Below are 18910 nucleotides of genomic sequence, written 5' to 3'. Positions count from 1 at the left end.
ATAAAAAATATATAAAAAGACCCCAGCATGTGTGCATGAAAAAACAATTATGGCAATCAAAGCAAACAATTAATTGGAGAGGAGATGTGAAAAAATATATATATATAATATAATTTCCCAGCATATGTGCATAAAAATCCAACCAGAAAAATTGGTGTGTAAAAAACAAAATTTATGAAAAGTAAATGTCCGCAAAAAAGTCCTAAAAAATGTCCTTCTGGTGAAGAAAAGGGTGGTCACAGCATTCAACTGTTAATATCCCGTCCTTCCCTGCACCCCCACTTGTGTTTGCACTCACCGGACTCCCTAACCCCTGCAGGGGTAAAGGGCATATGCAGACAATCCTGCAATATCGGAACTGGGAAGTGATCCTCCGTCCAGGGGTGCTTTATCCTGCTCTGGCGTAATGTGGTCCCCAATAAAAGGCATCCATATGAAGTGGAGAAAGAAAGCACTTCTTAGCGTGAATCCGTAGAGATTAAAGTTTATTAATAAGAATCCATAGAAAAAACTGTTTAAAAACAATCCATAAAAACACTGGAGCTGACAGTGCTCTCTCGTCCCCCCTCTTTTCCTGCGGCCTGCCAGGTTGCATGCTCAGATAAGGGTCTGGTATAGATTTTGAGGGGGACCCCACACCATTTTTTAAAAATTTTTGGCCGGGGTTTTTTGGTTTGGGGTTCCCCTGTGGGGAATTCGCATGCCGTTTTTATCAATGAACTTTTATGTGTTTGTCGGACCGGCAATTCATTAATAGCCGCGAGTAGTTTAAATTACTTTTTTTCCTTTGAAATGTCATTTTGCTGTCAGACTGTTCTAAACACGGGAAACATGCGCCCCTTTACAGGCATACGATAGACACCCCCCAGGTAAGAAATTTAAAGGGATATTACACTTTTATTGTTTCACTTTAAGCATTATTAAAATCACTGCTCCCGAAAAAACGGCCGTTTTTAAAACTTTTTTTTGCATTGATCCATGTCCCCTGGGGCAGGACCCAGGTCCCCAAACACTTTTTATGACAACACCATGAATATAAGCCTTTAAAATTAGCAATTTTGATTTCTCCCATAGACTTTTAAAGGGTGTTCCGCGGCATTCGAATTTGCTGCGAACACCCCAAATTGTTCGCTGTTCGGTGAACTTGCGAACAGCCGATGTTCGAGTCGAACATGATTTGGACTCAAACTCGAAGCTCACCCCTACAGAACAGTCAGTCAGTTAGCTGCACTTACAGTGTATTGTGTATATATATATGCATCCCAGGTGTTGTGCATATATATATATGCATATATATATATATATATATATATATATATATATATATATATACACACTGTATTCAGTTTAGCTAGATCCGTTCCTGTTATTATCTTCCTACTGACAGGCAGGCAGGTGTTGTTACAGTATTTGAAGAAAATTGCTGGTGTTTTCTGATCCTATTAGTCCTATTAGCTACAGTATTTACAGTTAGTGTAGTGCGTCCTCTGCACAGTGTGCACCTAAAGCTACCTGTAGAAGATTGGTGATGTTTTTCTGATCCTATAACTACCGCAGGCAGCTACATTATTTTTTAGTGTAGTGCGACCTCTGCACAGTGTTCAGCTAAAGCTACAAGTCAGTGTAGTGCGACCTCTGCACAGTGTTCAGCTAAAGCTACAAGTTAGTGTAATGTGACCTCTGCACAGTGTTCGGCTAAAGCTACAAGTTAGTGTAGTGCAATCTCTGCACAGTGTTCAGCTAAAGCTACAAGTTAGTGTAGTGCGACCTCTGCACAGTGTTCAGCTAAAGCTACAAGTTAGTGTAGTGCGACCTCTGCACAGTGTTCAGCTAAAGCTACAAGTTAGTGTAGTGCGACCTCTGCACAGTGTTCAGCTAAAGCTCCAAGTTAGTGTAGTGCGACCTCTGCACAGTGTCCAGCTAAAGCTACAAGTTAATGTGGTGCGACCTCTGCACAGTGTTCAGCTAAAGCTCCAAGTTAGTGTAGTGCGACCTCTGCATGGTGTTCAGCTAAAGCTACAAGTTAGTGTAGTGCGATCTGCACAGTGTTCAGCTAAAACTACCCGTAGAATGTTGGTGGTGTTTTTATGATCCTATCACTACCGCAGGCAGCTACATTATTTACACGTTAGTGTATTGCGACCTCTGTACAGTGTTCAACTAAAGCTACCTGTAGAAGGTTGGTGGTGTTTTCCTGATCCTATCACTACCGCAGGCAGCTACATTATTTACATGTTAGTGTAGTGCGACCTTTGCATAGTGTTCAGCTAAAGCTACCTGTAGAAGGTTGGTGGTGTTTTCCTGATCCTATCACTACCGCAGGCAGCTACATTATTTACACATTAGTGTATTGTGACCTCTGTACAGTGTTCAGCTAAAGCTACCTGTAGAAGGTTGGTGGTGTTTTCCTGATCCTATCACTACCGCAGGCAGCTACATTATTTACACGTTAGTGTAGTGTGACCTCTGCACAGTGTTCAGCTAAAGCTACCTGAAGAAGGTTGGTGTTGTTTTCCTGATCTTATCACTACCGCAGGCAGCTACATTATTTACACGTTAGTGTAGTGCGACCTCTGCACAGTGTTCAGCTAAAGCTACAAGTTAGTGTATTGCGACCTCTGCACAGTGTTCAGCTAAAGCTACAAGTTAGTGTAGTGCGACCTCTGCACAGTGTTCAGCTAAAGCTACCTGTAGAAGGTTGGTGTTGTTTTCCTGATCCTATCACTACCGCAGGCAGCTACATTATTTACACGTTAGTGTAGTGCGACCTCTGCACAGTGTTCAGCTAAAGCTACCTGTAGAAGGTTGGTGGTGTTTTCCTGATCCTATCACTACCGCAGGCAGCTACATTATTTACACGTTAGTGTAGTGTGACCTCTGCACAGTGTTCAGCTAAAGCTACCTGTAGAAGGTTGGTGGTGTTTTCCTGATCCTATCACTACCGCAGCCAGCTACATTATTTACACGTTAGTGTAGTGCGACCTCTGCACAGTGTTCAGCTAAAGCTACCTGTAGAAGGTTGGTGGTGTTTTCCTGATCCTATCACTACCGCAGGCAGCTACATTATTTACACGTTAGTGTAGTGCGACCTCTGCACAGTGTTCAGCTAAAGCTACCTGTAATACTACAGGCAGGCAGTTGATTTTGCTAGCTGCAGTATCAGTATATATATATATATATATATATCCCAGCTTAGTGCAGCTACATCTCACTGCAGGCCATTAGTATGTCTGGAAGGCCAACAAGGAGAGGCAGACAGTCACAAGCCAATAAAAGAGGGCAAGCAGGCTGTGTCTAGAGGCAACAGTGCTGGTCGTGGACACGGTGCATCCTCATCAGCTCGTGGCCGTGGGACATGCTTGGCCTTTTTTTCAGCAGCTGGCCGTGTTGAGCCGCAACATGCGGAAGACTTGGTCGAGTGGATGATCAAGCCGTCATCATCCTCCTCCCATGCTCAGGGTACTTTGTCTGGCAAAGCAGCTGCCAACGCAGCCTCTTCCCTCAGCTCAATAGCATCAGTGACTCCTTCCCTAGCCCCACCATGTCCTCCTGAGATGTCCCTCGAACTGTTTGACCACAGTGTTGGGTACATGCTCCAGGAGGATGCCCAGTGTTTAGAAGGCTGATGATACTGAGCTAGATGAAGGCAGTAACGTGAGCATAGACAGAGGGGGTGCCCAAGAAGGACAGCAATCTGGCAGTCATGTTCCCCCTGCTGCAGCATATTGCTAGGTTTGCTCCAGTGATGAGGAGGGAGGGTATGATGAGGTCACTGACTCAACGTGGGTGCCTGATAGGAGAGAGGAGGAGGAGGCACATCACCAACGCGGCAGGATGCCCTCCAGGGGCCAGCCTAAGGGCAGCACACTGACTGCATCACACCTCAGAGCTCCGCTGTGCAGGGCGCTGCTGTCTCTGCGCGTTATTCCAAAAGTTCTTTGGTGTGGGCCTTTTTTGAGACGAGTGCATCAGATGGCACTGCTGCTATTTGCAACATATGTCTCAAGCATATCTCGCGTGGCCAAAACATCTCCCGCTTGGGCACCACATGCTTGACCAGACATATGTTGACCTGCCATGCAATTCGTTGGCAAGCGTACCTAAAAGACCCACACCAAAAAATAAAGAGGACCTCTCCTTACTGCTCATCAGCTGGGATCTCCAACCCCACTATACCTTCAGTCCTCTCTGAGACCTGCACTGAGAGGAATGAAGGTGTAGAATTAGGTGTGTCACAGCCAAGTACTTGCGGGCAATCTGCTATCGGTACACCGACGTCAGATTGTACCAGGCAAATTTCCCTGCCCCAGCTGCTGCACCGCAAAAAGAAGTTCGCCCCCAGACATCCACATGCCCAGCAGTTGAATGCTAGCTTGGAAAAATTGCTAGCACTTCAACTGCTACCTTTTCAGTTGGTAGACTCTGCCCCCTTCCGTGAGTTTGTGGAATGTGCGGTTCCTCAGTGGCAGGTTCCCAAACGCCACTTTTTCTCACGGAAGGCGATTCCGGCTCTCTAACGGCATATGGAAGGCAATGTCTTGGCCTCGCTGGACAGGGCAGTCAGCGGTAAGCTGCATATTACCGCTGACTCATGGTCCAGCAGGCATGGACAGGGACGTTACCTAAGTTTCACGGGGCATTGGGTGACTCTTCTGGCAGCTGGGAAGGATGCAGGACAAGGTGCAGTAGTGTTGGAGGTTGTTCCGCCACCACGCCTCCAAAATGCCACTACTAGTGATTCTGACACACCTCTCTCCTCCACCCCCTCCTCTTCTTCTTCCCCCATGGCCTCTTCCTGTGCTTTGTCCTCGGAACCAGCAGTGCTCCGTAGACGTTCAGGGGGCTACGCAACTACACAGGCCAAAAGATGCCATGCGATGCTTGAGCTGGTGTGCTTGGGGGACAGGAGCCACACTGGGGCAGAGGTTCTGTCAGCTCTGCAGGGGCAGGTTCAGAGGTGGTTGACGCCACGCCAACTTAAAGCAGGAATGGTGGTTTGCGACAATGGCACCAACCACCGTCCTTAACTTGGTGGTGCAGCGGTTCTTGGGCAGGTACCCAGGCTTACAGGATGTCCTGAAGCAGGCCAGGAAAGTCTGTGTGCATTTCTGCCGGTCATATAATGCCAGTGCTCGGCTGGCAGACTTTCAAAAGGAATTTAACCTGCCCAAGAACCGCCTAATCTGTGACATGCCCACCAGCTGGAACTCAACGTTGGCCATGCTGCAGCGGCTGCACACGCAGCAGAGGGACATCAATGAGTACCTGTGCGACTATGGCACCAGGACAGGGACAGGGGAGCTTGTTTTTTTTTCCCCACACCAGTGGGCTATGATCAGGGATGCATAGACTGTCCTGTCACCATTTGAGGAGGCCACGAGGATGGTGAGCAGTGACAGTGCATGCATCAGTGACACTGTCCCCCTTGTCCACCTGTTGGAGCACACGCTGCGTGGAATAATGGACAGGGCACTTGAGGCAGAACAGAGGCAGGAAGAGGAGGCTTTCCTTAGCTCTCAAGGCCCCCTTTATCCAGACAGTGTTCCTGCATGCCCGCCGATCACACAGGAAGAGGACAAGGAGGAGGATTGTGTCAGTATGGAGGTGGAGCCTGGCACTCAGCATCAGCAGCAGTCTTTAAGGGATCATTTACAGTCCCAAGAAACACATGGACTTGTACGTGGCTGGGAGGAGGTGGCTGCAGATCATGTCGTCCTTAGTGACCCAGAGGACTCCGGACCGAATGCCTCAGCAAACCTACGCTGAATGGCCTCCCTGACCCTGCAAAGCCTGCAGAAGGTCGTATTCGTGGTATCAAGGAGAAGGAACAATACTGGCTGGCAACCCTCCTTGTTCCACGTTACAAGGGTAAGGTTGCAGACCTTATCTTGCCGTCGCAGAGGGAGCAGAGGATGAAACATCTTCGGGAGGCCTTGCAGAAAGGTCTGTGCAACGCGTTCCCAGAGACTGGGAGGTTACAAACTCCTGTTTCTGGACGTGTTGCTGAGGCTTCGGTCAGTCAAAGAAGGAGCGGCGGGGAAGTTGGCCGTCTGACCGATGCGTTCAATTTTTTAGTCCGCAGCCCCAAGGTATGATCGCTTCCAGCAACCATCGCCAGCGTCTGCTTTACATGGTGCAGGATCTGACTTTGACACCTTTCTCACCAAAAATCCTCTGGGTTACTGGGTCTTGAGGATGGATCACTGGCCAGAGCTTGCACAGTATGCAATTAAGCTACTGGCCTGTCCTGCATCCAGCGTTCTTTCGGAATGCACATTCAGTGCTGCTGGAGGCTTTGTAATTGATCATAGGATACGTCTGTCCACCGACTCCATCGATCGACTGACCTTCATAAAAATGAATCAGTCTTGGATCACCACCAGCTACCAAGCACCTGATGCTGATGTAACCGAATAATTTTTTTTGAAATGTCAGATCCCTTCAAAGACTGCCTATGCTGATGCTGAGTAATTATCCTCTTCCTCCTCAATGATCATGCTGATAGCTTGTAAGAACATTTTTGGTTCTGGGCGCCGCCACCAGTGCCAAGGCCCAATTTTGCAGCCCCTGTTTAACAGGGGCGTGTAATTACAATTTTTGATGCAATTCTTTGCAACAGGGCTAGCTCCTGCGCTCCAACTAGAGTATCTGTGAGGGGTTGCAGTGTTGTGGCACCAGCACCAGTGCTTATGGCCCACTTTTTCAGCCCGTTTAACAGGGGCATGTAATTACAATTTTTGATGCAATTCTTTGCAGCAGGGCTAGTTCCTGTGCTCCAACTAGAGTATCTGTGAGGGGTTGCAGTGTTGTGGCACCAGCACCAGTGCCTAAGGCCCAATTTTTCAGCCCCTGTTCAACAGGGGCATGTAATTACAATTCTTGATCTAATATTTCACAGCAGGGCCCTGTGAGGGCTTACAGTATTGTGGCCACAACAACACCTAAGGCCCAAATTTCTGCTGAGTATATAGGGCAGGCCCCTACTTTCAAACATCCAACTTACAAACGACCCCTACTTGCAAACAGAAGGAGACAACAGGAAGTGAGATGAAATCTACCCCTAGGAAGGGAAATTCTCTCCTGTAAGAGTTAATATGGGAAAAACTTTTCTCCTTTACACTGATGCTTTATCACAAATCCCTGTTTCACTAAAAACCCCAAATTTTCAAAAAACATTTGTCATTGGGACAAAAAGTGAGGTGAAATCTTCTGAAGAGGAGCACAGACAGCAAAACAAATGTCACAGGGGTGATAACCCTTCCCTATGATTTCCAAAAAGCTTAAAATAGATTTTTTGGCTGGAGCTAAACACGTTAAAAATGTACTAGTTCAAAATTACAAACAGATTCTACTTAACAACAAACCTACAGTCCCTGTCTTGTTTGCTCCGCCTGTATATTGCTGTTCAGAGTATGTAGGGCCTAGGGGCCCCACACCTTTCCTTTTTTAATTTAGGTGGGAGGTTCCCCTTAATATCCATACAAGACCCAAAGGGCCTGGTAATGGACTGGGGGGGTACCCATGCCGTTTGCCTCACTGATTTTCATCCATATTGCCAGGACCTGACATTACATTAAACCTGCAAGCAGTTTTAAATGACTTTCATTTCTTTAAAAATGTAATTTTGTGCAGGGACTGTTCTAAGCACGGGAAACACGTGCCACTTTACAGGCATACTATAGACATCCCCCAAGTACGATATTTAAAGGAATATTTCACTTTTTTTTTTTTTTTTTTACTTTAAGCATCATTAAAATCACTGCTCCCGAAAAAACGGCCGTTTTTACAACTTTTTTTTACATTGATACATGTCCCGTGTGGCAGGACCCGGGTCCCCAAACCCTTTTTAGGACAATACCATGCAAATTAGCCTTTAAAATGAGCACTTTTGATTTCGAACGTTCGAGTCCCATAGACGTCAATGGGGTTCTAACGTTCGTGCGAATTTTCGGTCCATTCGCAGGCTCTGGTGCGAACCGAACTGGGGGGGTGTTCGGCTCATCCCTAATATAGATGTATATATTTGGTATATAGTGTAGACAGGTGTTGGACATATGTGTATATAGAGGGTGCCGCCCCCTGTAACAGTGTACACACAGTATATGGATGTATATAGTGTAGACAGGTGTCGGACACACGTGTATATAGAGGGTGCCGCCCCCTGTAGCAGTGTACACAGTATATACAGTAGATGTATATAGTGTAGACAGATGTCGGACACACGTGTATATATAAGGTATATAGAGTAGACAGGTGTCAGGAACATGTGTATATAGCAGGTGCTGCCCCCTGTAGCAGTGTACACAGTATATAGATGTATATAGTGTAGACGGGTGTCTGGCATATTAGAGGGTGCCGCCTCCTGTAGCAGTGTTGTGGCTGACATTTTAGTTGGTCTATCTCATTTTCCACTTTTTGATTAGAGTTTGAACACTGCTGATTGCCATTCTCAATTCCTTGGATATCTTTTTACATCCCTTTCCTGTTTTATACAGTTCAACTACCTTTTCCTGCAGAGCCTTTGACAATTCTTTTGCTTTCCCCATGACTCAGAATCCAGAAACGTCAGTGCAGCACTGGATAAAAGATGCAAGGGTCTGTCAGGAGTCCAGAAACTCATTGATCTTTTATACACCCACACTAATTACAAGCAAACAGATCACAGGTGAGGATGGTTACCTTTAATAGCCATTCAAACCCCTTTGTGTCAACTTGTGTGCATGTTATCAGGCCAAAATCACCAGGGTATGTATACTTTTGATCAGGGTCATTTGGGTAGTTTCTGTTGCCATTATGATTTAAAAAGAGTAAACACAGTTGATAATAAGTGGCTTCAGCCAAACACTAACCATGAGTGTGTAGCGCTGGTAGATTTTTATCTACCACTTATAGGTAAATTTAGTGGGTTATCTGTTTTATACATAGTCAGATTTAGCCTCTATTCCAGTTTGGCTGTGTTGCGTGTAGCTTCACACTGTGCCTGTGGGTGTCGTTGTCGCCATGGGTCGGTGTTGGAAAGGCAACGCGCTGAAGCGTATGGATGCTCTTTTGTCCCGGAGATAACTCGGTGGAGGTGGTCCTCTGAGTTGCATTCTGGGAGAGGGTATTTATGGGACAGACGCCATGTTTTAGGGTTCTTTTTCGTTCCACCTGCTGGCTCTCCTGGCCAACAGGTATGTGTTAGGAGTAGTACCGCGTGGTCCTCCGACTGGGAGGACCACGTTGCTGCAGCGTGTGGGTGGGCCCAGAAGCCTGTCTGGGGCCTACCACAGCGGCGAGGGAATGGTCCTGTGCTCTCTGTCCTACGGGAAGAAGCTGGACAACTGAGAAGATCCCAAGGGAGGACCCGTCATGGAAGGATCATGCAGAGTAGGGATGAGCCGAACACCCCCCTGTTCGGTTCGCACCAGAACATGCAAACAGGAAAAAAATTTGTTCGAACACGCGAACACCGTTAAAGTCTATGGGACACTAACATGAATAGTTAAAAGTACTAATTTTAAAGGCTTATATGCAAGTTATTGTCATAAAAAGTGTTCAATGCAAAAAAAAGTTTCAAAAACTGACGTTTTTTCGGGAGCAGTGATTTTAATAATGCTTAAAGTGAAACAATAAAAGTGTAATATCCCTTTAAATTTCGTACCTGGGGGATGTCTATAGTATGCCTGTAAAGGGGCGCATGTTTCCCGTGTTTACAACAGTCTGACAGCAAAATGATATTTCAAAGGAAAAAAAGTCATTTAAAACTACTCGCGGCTATTAATGCATTGCCGGTCCGACAATACACATAGAAGTTCATTGATAAAAACGGCATGGGAATTCCCCACAGGGGAACCCCGAACCAAAATTTAAAAAAAAAAATGACGTGGGGGGTCCCCCTAAATTCCATACCAGGCCCTTCAGGTCTGGTATGGATATTAAGGGGAACCCCGGCCAAAATTTGAAAAAGAATGATGTGGTGGGTCCCCCTAAGGGGAACCCCGCGCCAAAATTAAAAAAAAACGTGTGGGGTCCCCCCAAAAATCCATACCAGACTCTAGTCCGAGCACGCAACCTGGCAGGCCGCAGGAAAAGAGGGGGGGGATGAGAGAGCGCCCCCCCTCCTGAACCGTACCAGGCCACATGCCCTCAACATTGGGAGGGTGCTTTGGGGTAAACTATCTCTTGTCATTTTTAACATTTTTGACAGTTTTTTAGTGAAATGGTAGGGGTACTTTACCATTTCACACAGGGGGGAGGGCCAGGATCTGGGGGTCCCCTTGTTAAAGGGGGCTTCCAGATTCCGATAAGCCCCCCTGCCCGCAGACCCCCACAACCACCGGCCAGGGTTGTGGGGATGAGGCCCTTGTCCTCATCAACATGGGGACAAGGTATTTTGGGGGGCTACCCCAAAGCACCCTCACAATGTTGAGGGCATGTGGCCTTGTATGGTTCAGGAGGGGGGGGGCGCTCTCTCGTCCCCCCCTCTTTTCCTGCGGCCTGTCAGGTTGCGTGCTCGGATATGGGTCTGGTATGGATTTTTGGGGGGACCCCACGCCGTTTTTTTTTTATTTTGGCCGGGGTTCCCCTTAATATCCATACCAGACCTGAAGGGCCTGATATGAAAGTTAGGGGGACCCCCCACGGCATTTTTTTTTATTTATTTTGGTTCGGGGTTCCCCTGTGGGGAACTCCCATGCCGTTTTTATCAATGAACTTCTATGTGTATTGTCGGACCGGCAATGCATTAATAGCAGCGAGTAGTTTTAAATGACTTTTTTTCCTTTGAAATGTCATTTTGCTGTCAGACTGTTCTAAACACGGGAAACATGCGCCCCTTTACAGGCATACTATAGACACCCCCCAGCTACGAAATTTAAAGGGATATTACACTTTTATTGTTTCACTTTAAGCATTATTAAAATCACTGCTCCCGAAAAAACGGCCGTTTTTAAAACTTTTTTTTGCATTGATACATGTCCCATAGACTTTTAAAGGGTTTTCCGCGGCATTCGAATTTGCCGCGAACACCCCAAATTGTTCGCTGTTCTGCGAACTTGCGAACAGCCGATGTTTCAGTCGAACTCAAAGCTCATCCCTAATGCAGAGTGCTGGTCTGGAGAGGGGCCTGGTGACTCAGTTGGAAGACGCATCCTAAAGTTAACCTACTGCATAGTACTGCCGGGTCGGCTTAAAGGTTCTACTGCTGTATTTGCTGTCTAATGTAAACCATTACATCCTGTGGCAGAGGATCGTACAGGTTTCTATTCCATTCAAGTCTGTGGCAGAGACTTTTGTTCGTGCTGCGTGCCGGTTGCTAGGTTAGTGAGAGAAACCTATCCGGGCGGGCAAAGATTCAAATCTAAAAGGAGAGTACATTCATCTACAAGATTCCAATTCATAATACTACATCAAGAAAAGGTATTTGAACTTCCCTGCAACTCTTCTTCTACCTCTTTCCTGCTACTTCCTTCAGTTACTCTTTATTAAAGCATTGGAAAAGATACTCAAGTGTCTGGTGTCTACACTGTCTGGTATTAAACTCAAAGGGACCCTAGACCCGGTTCTGGTGAAATTGAGGTAACAAAGGTGACGGTAACAGCCCGCTTTAAACCAGCAGCTCCACCGTGAGTTATTGCTACAAGTGAAAGAAATGTTTTTGTGTTATCATTCATATTCTCTGAAAAATGGCCAAGAAATCATAAATTCTGCCAGGGTATGTAAACTTATGAGCACAACTGTATATAGAGTAGACAGGGTCCGCCCCCTGTAGCAGTGATCACACAGTATATAGGTGTATATAGCGTAGACAGGTGTCAGGCACACATATATATAGAGGGTGCCGCCCCCTTTAGCAGTGTACACACAGTATACAGATGTATATGAGGTATATAGAGTAGAGAGGTGTCGGGCACACGTATGTATAGAGTGCGCCGCCCCCTGTAGCAGTGTACACACAGTATATAGATATGTATATGAGGTATATAGTGTAGACAGGTGTCGGGCACAGGTGCGTATAGAGGGCTCGCCCCCTGTAGCAGTGTACACACAGTATACAGATGTATATGAGGTATATAGAGTAGAGAGGTGTCGGGCACACGTATGAATAGAGTGCGCCGCCCCCTGTAGCAGTGTACACACAGTATATAGATATGTATATGAGGTATATAGTGTAGACAGGTGTCGGGCACAGGTGCGTATAGAGGGCTCACCCCCTGTAGCAGTGTACACACAGTATATAGATGTGGTATATAGTGTAGACAGGTGTTGGCACACATGTATATAGACGACACCGTCCTTGTAGCAGTGTACACACAGTATATAGATGTGTATATGAGGTATATAGTGTAGACAGGTGTTGGGCACACGTGTATATAGAAGGCCCGCCCCCTGTAGCAGTGTACACACAGTATATAGATGTTTATATGAGGTATATAGTGTAGACAGGTGTCGGGCACACGTGTACATAGAAGGCATGCCCCCTGTAGCAGTGTACACACAGTATATAGATGTGTATATGAGGTATATAGTGTAGACAGGTGTCGGGCACACGTGTACATAGAAGGCCCGCCCCCTGTAGCGGTGTACACACAGTATATAGATGTATATATGAGGTATATAGAGTAGACAGGTGTCGGGCACACATATATATATAGAAGGCCCGCCCCCTGTAGCAGTGTACACACAGTATATAGATGTTTATATGAGGTATATAGTGTAGACAGGTGTCGGGCACACATATATATAGAAGGCCCGCCCCCTGTAGCAGTGAACACACAGTATATAGATGTATATATGAGGTATATAGAGTAGACAGGTGTCGGGCACACATATATATAGAAGGCCTGCCCCCTGTAGCAGTGTACACACAGTATATAGATGTTTATATGAGGTATATAGTGTAGACAGGTGTCGGGCACACATGTATATAGAAGGCCCGCCCCCTGTAGCAGTGTACACACAGTATATAGATTTATATAGTGTAGACAGGTGTCGGGCACACGTGTATATAGAGGGCCCCGCCCCCTGTAACCGTCTCTCGGCTTTGTTCCGTTCACTATGCCGTCCCCAATCCCCGTTGAGCGGTTCCTCCCCCGGGATCTGTCCCCCTCCATAGACCTCCGTCCGTGCAGCAGTCCTCTGGAGCTGAGCCGTTACAAGTCCGGTGATGGTGGCGCCTTCTGCAGCCGCCCGGCCCCATGCAGGCTCCCTCCCCGACTGGCCTGGTGCAGCATAGACTGGGAGCAGGTTCGGGTGCTGGAGCCGCTGGGCTCGGGGGGCTTCGGCTCGGTGTACCGGGCCACCTACCGCGGGCAGACGGTGGCTCTGAAGAAGGTAAAGCGCTGCAGCAAGAACCGGCTGGCGTCCCGGCAGAGCTTTTGGGGCGAGCTGAACGCCGCCCGCCTCTGCCACCCACACGTGGTCCGCGTCCTGGCCGCCAGCGCCTCGTGCCCCGGGGACACCGGTAGTCCTGGCACCATCATCATGGAGTACGCCGGCAGCGGCACCCTGCACCGCCGCATCTACGGCCGGAGCCCCCCTCTGGGGAGGGCCTGCTGCCTGCGCTACGCCCGACATATCACAGATGGGCTCCGCTTCCTGCACCGGGGCGGCGTGGTGCACCTGGACCTGAAGCCGGCCAACGTGCTGCTGGCCCCGGGAGACCTGTGCAAGATCGGGGACTTCGGCTGCTCGCAGAGGCTGCGGGAGGACGGCGGGGAAGCCTGCAATACCCAACTCCGCCACCTAGGGGGCACATACACCCACCGGGCACCGGAGCTGCTCCGCGGAGAGCCGGTCACCGCCAAGGCAGACATCTACTCCTTCGCCGTCACATTGTGGCAGATGGTGACCCGGGAGCTGCCTTACACCGGGGACCGCCAGTGTGTGCTCTACGCCGTGGTGGCCTATGATCTGCGCCCGGAGATCGGAGACATCTTCCTGGGGACCGAGGAGGGCAAAGCGACCAGGGACATTGTACAGAACTGCTGGGCTGCCCGGCCCGAGGACCGACCCAGTTCCGAGGAACTGATCAACACAATCTGCCTCATCCAGACCGAGGAGGACAGCCCTATAGTCCCTGAGTACAGTCCTCAACAGGGTGAGCCCCAGAAATCGCCCTCTATGGGGGACAACCTGGACTGTCCCAGCTCAGCACACACCACCTGCCTGCAGGACCTTTTCTTCTCCTGACCATCTGCACACTGACTACAGGCCTCACATGTCCCCATAGTCCCTGATACTGTCCCCAGCTTGATGGAACTTCTCAGCTCCAGGAATGTCCCCATATGGGGGACAACCTGGACCGGCCAAATCTTCTGACCATACTGGGTACCCACCATCTGCACACTGACAACAGTCTTAACCTGTCCCTATAGCCTCTGATATTCAGCACTGCCCCCAACCTGATGGAACTTCTCAGTTCCAAGAATGTCTCTGCATGGGGACAACCTGGACTGGCCAAATCTGCCTGCAGGACATCTCCTGACCACCCTGGGTACCCACCATCTGCAGACTAATGGCCTCCTATGTCCCCATAGTCCCTGATACTCAGCACTGTCCCCAACTTGATGGAACTTCTCAACTTCAGGAATGATCCTACATGGGGGGGGCAACCTGGACTGGCTAAACAAGCCTGCAGGACCTCTCATTCAGACTATGGCACTACAAGTTGGGGGCTGGAGCTTAACCATGTGTAGTTCTCTTGTCCCTGCTACTCAGCACGGTCCCCAACATGCTTGGATTTCTGAGCTCCAAAAATGTCCCTGCATGGTGGACAACCTGGACTGGCCAAGCTCCCCACACCACCTGCGTGGAAGACCCCTCATCCAGATCATGACACTTGAAGATGGGGCTGTAGGTCCACTGCTCTTATGACCATCCTGATAAGTCCTCCCATGTCCCCAACTTGATGCAGACTTTGCATGCACAGTTCCTGGAAGACCGCTCCTAGTGATCATGACTTGAGATTGGAGCTCCATCATGTATAGTCTGCTGTTATGATCAGCCTGATAACAGTCCTATCATGTCTCCATGGTCCCTGCCACTCTGCACAGTCCTCAACTCAATGCTTTACTAAAACTGTAGAGTGCAAAATTGGTGTAACTGAGCATTGAAACTAATCAGATGCTAAATTCAGCTTGTTCAGTTTAAGCTTTAACAAAAAAACCTGGAAGCTGATTAGTTTATATGTAGCGCTGCACCAGATTTTGCACTCTCCTCCAGTTTTAGTAAATAAACCCCACAATGCCTGAAAGAATTTTCCTCCTGATCATGACTGGAGCTCCACCATGTGCAGTCTTCTCTTATGATCAGCCTTCTCATGTCCCCATGGTCCCTGCTACTGAACAGGATCCCCAACTTAATGGTAACTCTGAGCAACAGTCCACATTGTCATCTTGCATGGATGACAGTGTGGACTGTTCAACCTGTGTACACAACCTGCCTGGAAGACCTCTCATCCTGATTACGATACTTGAAGAAAGGAGCTGAAGGCTGGAGCTCCACCTAGTGCAGTCTGCTTTGCTTAGCCTGGTACAGTCTTCTGATGTCACCTTCCTCTCTGCTACTATGCAGTCTCAAACTTGGTGATGGAACATCTAAGGATGGGTGACAATCTAGACTGACCAAACTGGGCACCCAACCTGCCTGGAAAACCTTATCTTTCTTCTGACACTTTTATGATATCATTGGATATAGGATCTAGAGCAGGGGTCTCAAACTGGCAGCCCTCCAGCTGTTGCAAAACTACAAGTCCCATGGGGCATTACAAGGCTGAAATTTACAAGCATGATGGGACTTGTAGCTTCACAACAGCTGGAGGGCTGCCAGTTTGAGACCCCTGATCTCGCGGTTGGGCCTCCACTGTGTGCAGTCTGCTTATTTAATGATCAGCCTGGTACTCTCTGGTGTCACGTTTGGTTGCTGGTATTGAGCAGAGTCTCCAGCTTGATGGAACATCCAGGAATGTCCTTGCATTTGTGACAATATGGACTGTCCAAGCTCAGCACGCGCAACCTGCCTGTAAGACCTCTCATCCTGTTCATGACACCTCTAGGACTTCTGTAAAGATGGTGATGGGAGCAGTAGACAGCCCAGAGGTGAATGACTATGTCCCCTATAAGAGACTAGACATGGAGTATCTGTGCTGTACACTGTGATGATGAACAAGTCCAGTGTTATTAGATGCTTGTTCACAATGCCATGTTTTTTGCTGCTATGTATGTTTGTGTACTTATGTTGGGTTGGAGCTTCACCATGTGCAGTTCGCTCTTCTGGATCCTAGCTTTGTCCATGGGGCAGCCCAGAGGGGATTGACCATGGGTGTCCTCTATGAGAACAGCAGTGACCACAGAAGGAAGATCTGTACTCCAGGCACCTTTCAGGTGGGAGCCCTGTATTCTGTCCCAGCATGGGATTCTAGACTAATTCCCCTGCTGAGTTCAATCAGAACAGAAACTGATATGACATTTCAGGATTGATGTACTAAAACTGGAGAGTGCAAAATCTGGTGCAGCTGTGCATAGAAAGTAATCAGCTTCCAGGTTTTATTGTCTAAGTTTAATTGAACAAGCTGAGGTTAGAAGCTGATAGGCTACCATGCACAGCCGCACCTGATTTCGGAATTTCCAGTTAGTAAATCTCTACCTTCGTGTTCATTCTGTTTTTTTTCCCTCCATCTTGTGCTGGAGGGAAAATGGACCCGTGTAATCCCTATGGGCGGCTGGATGTAAACAGATGTGCGTCCACCTAACATAGACCTGAGCACAAACTTCTTGAATTCATTCCAACAAACATGGCAGCACCTGGATGTTAGTAAAAAACATCCACTTACATGTGGCCACCCATAGCGAGCCACTGTGTAGCCCATTTTTCATCTCGCACATTGAAAATTGACCAATTGGGAACGTCCATGTGAAAGGGGTGTGATGTCCAGTATTATCAGATGCTTGTTCAGTGTCATGTTTTGGCTGCTATTTATGTTGTGTTTTTATGTCACTTTGGGTGTCTTGTTAATGTATTTTTGAGATCACATGTTTCTAGTCTGGTGCACTATGTGTCTTGGAGCCAGCTTTTTAACCTCTGTCATTCCTCCATATCCTATGCTGGTGTTTTAAACTTAATTTATGACTTCTGAAGCATAGCAGTGCAGATACAGGGGGTGGATTATCACTTAATGCACAAATAAAATGCACAATTCAGTTTTCAATGGAGCTGAGCTTTGTTCATCTGCTACAAATGACAGCTGAAAGTTTCATTGTAATAAGCTTAGTGGATGTTGCAGCATGCATATTATTTTGGTAATCTTTGACTGTATTTTCAGAAATGTGCACATGAAATCTAAAGGACAGATAGTCATTTTGAATGAATATCCAGAAATATTCTCAACACATTATACAAGTTGCTTGTGCAATTTTCTTTATTTTTATCAATATAATTTAGTCATTGTCACTAGGACACCAAGGCTGGCCATACATTATACATTTTTTTTTTTTTTTTTTTTTTTTCCTTGTAATCTACCAAAACCGTATAATATGAGGTCAAACCGAAACCTTTTTCAGTTTGTATGCAATCAGGCCCTTGCATTAAATAATTGATGTATTATGTCTATGTAGTGCAAGGGCCTGCCTGATTGCATACAAATTGAAAGGGTTTAGGTTTGACCTCCTATTATTATATGGTTTTGGTAGATTACAAGAAAATTGTATAATGTATAGCCAGCATGGTGTCCTAGTGACAATGACTAAATTATATTGATGATAAAGTAAGCTTGGTCTAAACTCCAATAGAAATCACAGTGCATTTTGGGGATTTCTTTACCTATAAAGAGTACCCACAAACTGGGGTCTTCTCAGAAAAGCATGGGCTGGTCTGACTTTATTATGGAATATCAAGTATGTGTCCCCCAGAATCATGAAACTTGCTTGAGAATGTGGAATGTGTTAAGTGTAATTGTGTGTGCTGCATTTGGAAATTACAAAGTACATTCAAAGCTCCACATTACTGTGATATACAAGTTGGACTCGACTTAACTAACTCAGTTTTAAAAGGCTTAATTGTTTCTATGTGCTGTCTGCTTGTTTGTACAGGTGTGTACGGTGTTATGTGACTCTCTCTATTTTGAGGGAAAAGTTGGATTTATCTTCACTTAATTCTGCATCTTCATTTGTATACTTTTTTTATAAAAAAATAAATTTTGTCTATTTGCGTTTTGGGTTTTGTTTGTGCTTTTAATTTTTCCAAATGGCACACTGATGCTCAATACAGTATACCTAAGAGCACCTGCACTACAAGGAGGCGGTGCAATTGCTCCCTACATTGTAGTGTACTGTGTTATTGTAAAATGTGAAGGAAAAAAAAAAAAAAATCGGGTGCATTGAAGGCCCATCAAATGGGCTGCCTTAGTGCTCTTTCATAGGAGGAGGTGGTGGTAAAGACAGCTGAGACGCAGTTGTGTAACATTTTCCAAGAACCGCACCCCATTCCTGTGCAATTAAAGTGATACTAAAGGTATGGGTTTTTTTTTTTTTTTTTTTTTGAATAACAGATAGTGATGAGCTCGGGCTAGAGTTGCCACCTCATCCCTTTTAAATCCGAACAGCTTTGAATTACACGGGTTCTGAGGCTAATTAAATGCAGATAAGGCACCAAGTGAGTTTAATTACCACCTTGATCAGCCACAGAACCTGTGTAATTCATGTGTTCGGGTTTAAAGGTATGAGGTGGCGTGTTTGAAACCTCGCATGCCCGATCCTGCCAGGAAGCCGACACTGCACAGAGCTAATCACAGGCAGTGAGACATTTCTTGATCTCTGCAGCTGCAGACTGGGAAATGTCTCTGCCTGTGATATGCGTTGTACAGTCTGCTTCCTGGCGGGATCGGGCATGTGAGGTTTTGAACTCGCCTAAGCACATCTCTAATAACATTCAT

At 46.9% G+C, this 18910-nt stretch overlaps 1 protein-coding gene across 1 annotated transcript; it reads left to right on the top strand.

The window, feature by feature from the left end:
- The first annotated feature begins 12970 nt into the window (after positions 1-12970).
- On the top strand, positions 12971-18388 carry MOS (MOS proto-oncogene, serine/threonine kinase). The gene has a single exon (XM_073631645.1). The coding sequence runs from the start codon at positions 13039-13041 to the stop codon at positions 14170-14172; it is 1134 nt and encodes a 377-aa protein (XP_073487746.1). The 5' UTR covers positions 12971-13038; the 3' UTR covers positions 14173-18388.
- Positions 18389-18910: the final 522 nt, after the last annotated feature.

This window comes from Aquarana catesbeiana, linkage group LG05, assembly GCF_042186555.1.
Source record: "Aquarana catesbeiana isolate 2022-GZ linkage group LG05, ASM4218655v1, whole genome shotgun sequence".
In the NCBI taxonomy this organism is placed as follows: domain Eukaryota; kingdom Metazoa; phylum Chordata; class Amphibia; order Anura; family Ranidae; genus Aquarana; species Aquarana catesbeiana.
This window is presented reverse-complemented; position numbering and strand designations above follow the sequence as displayed.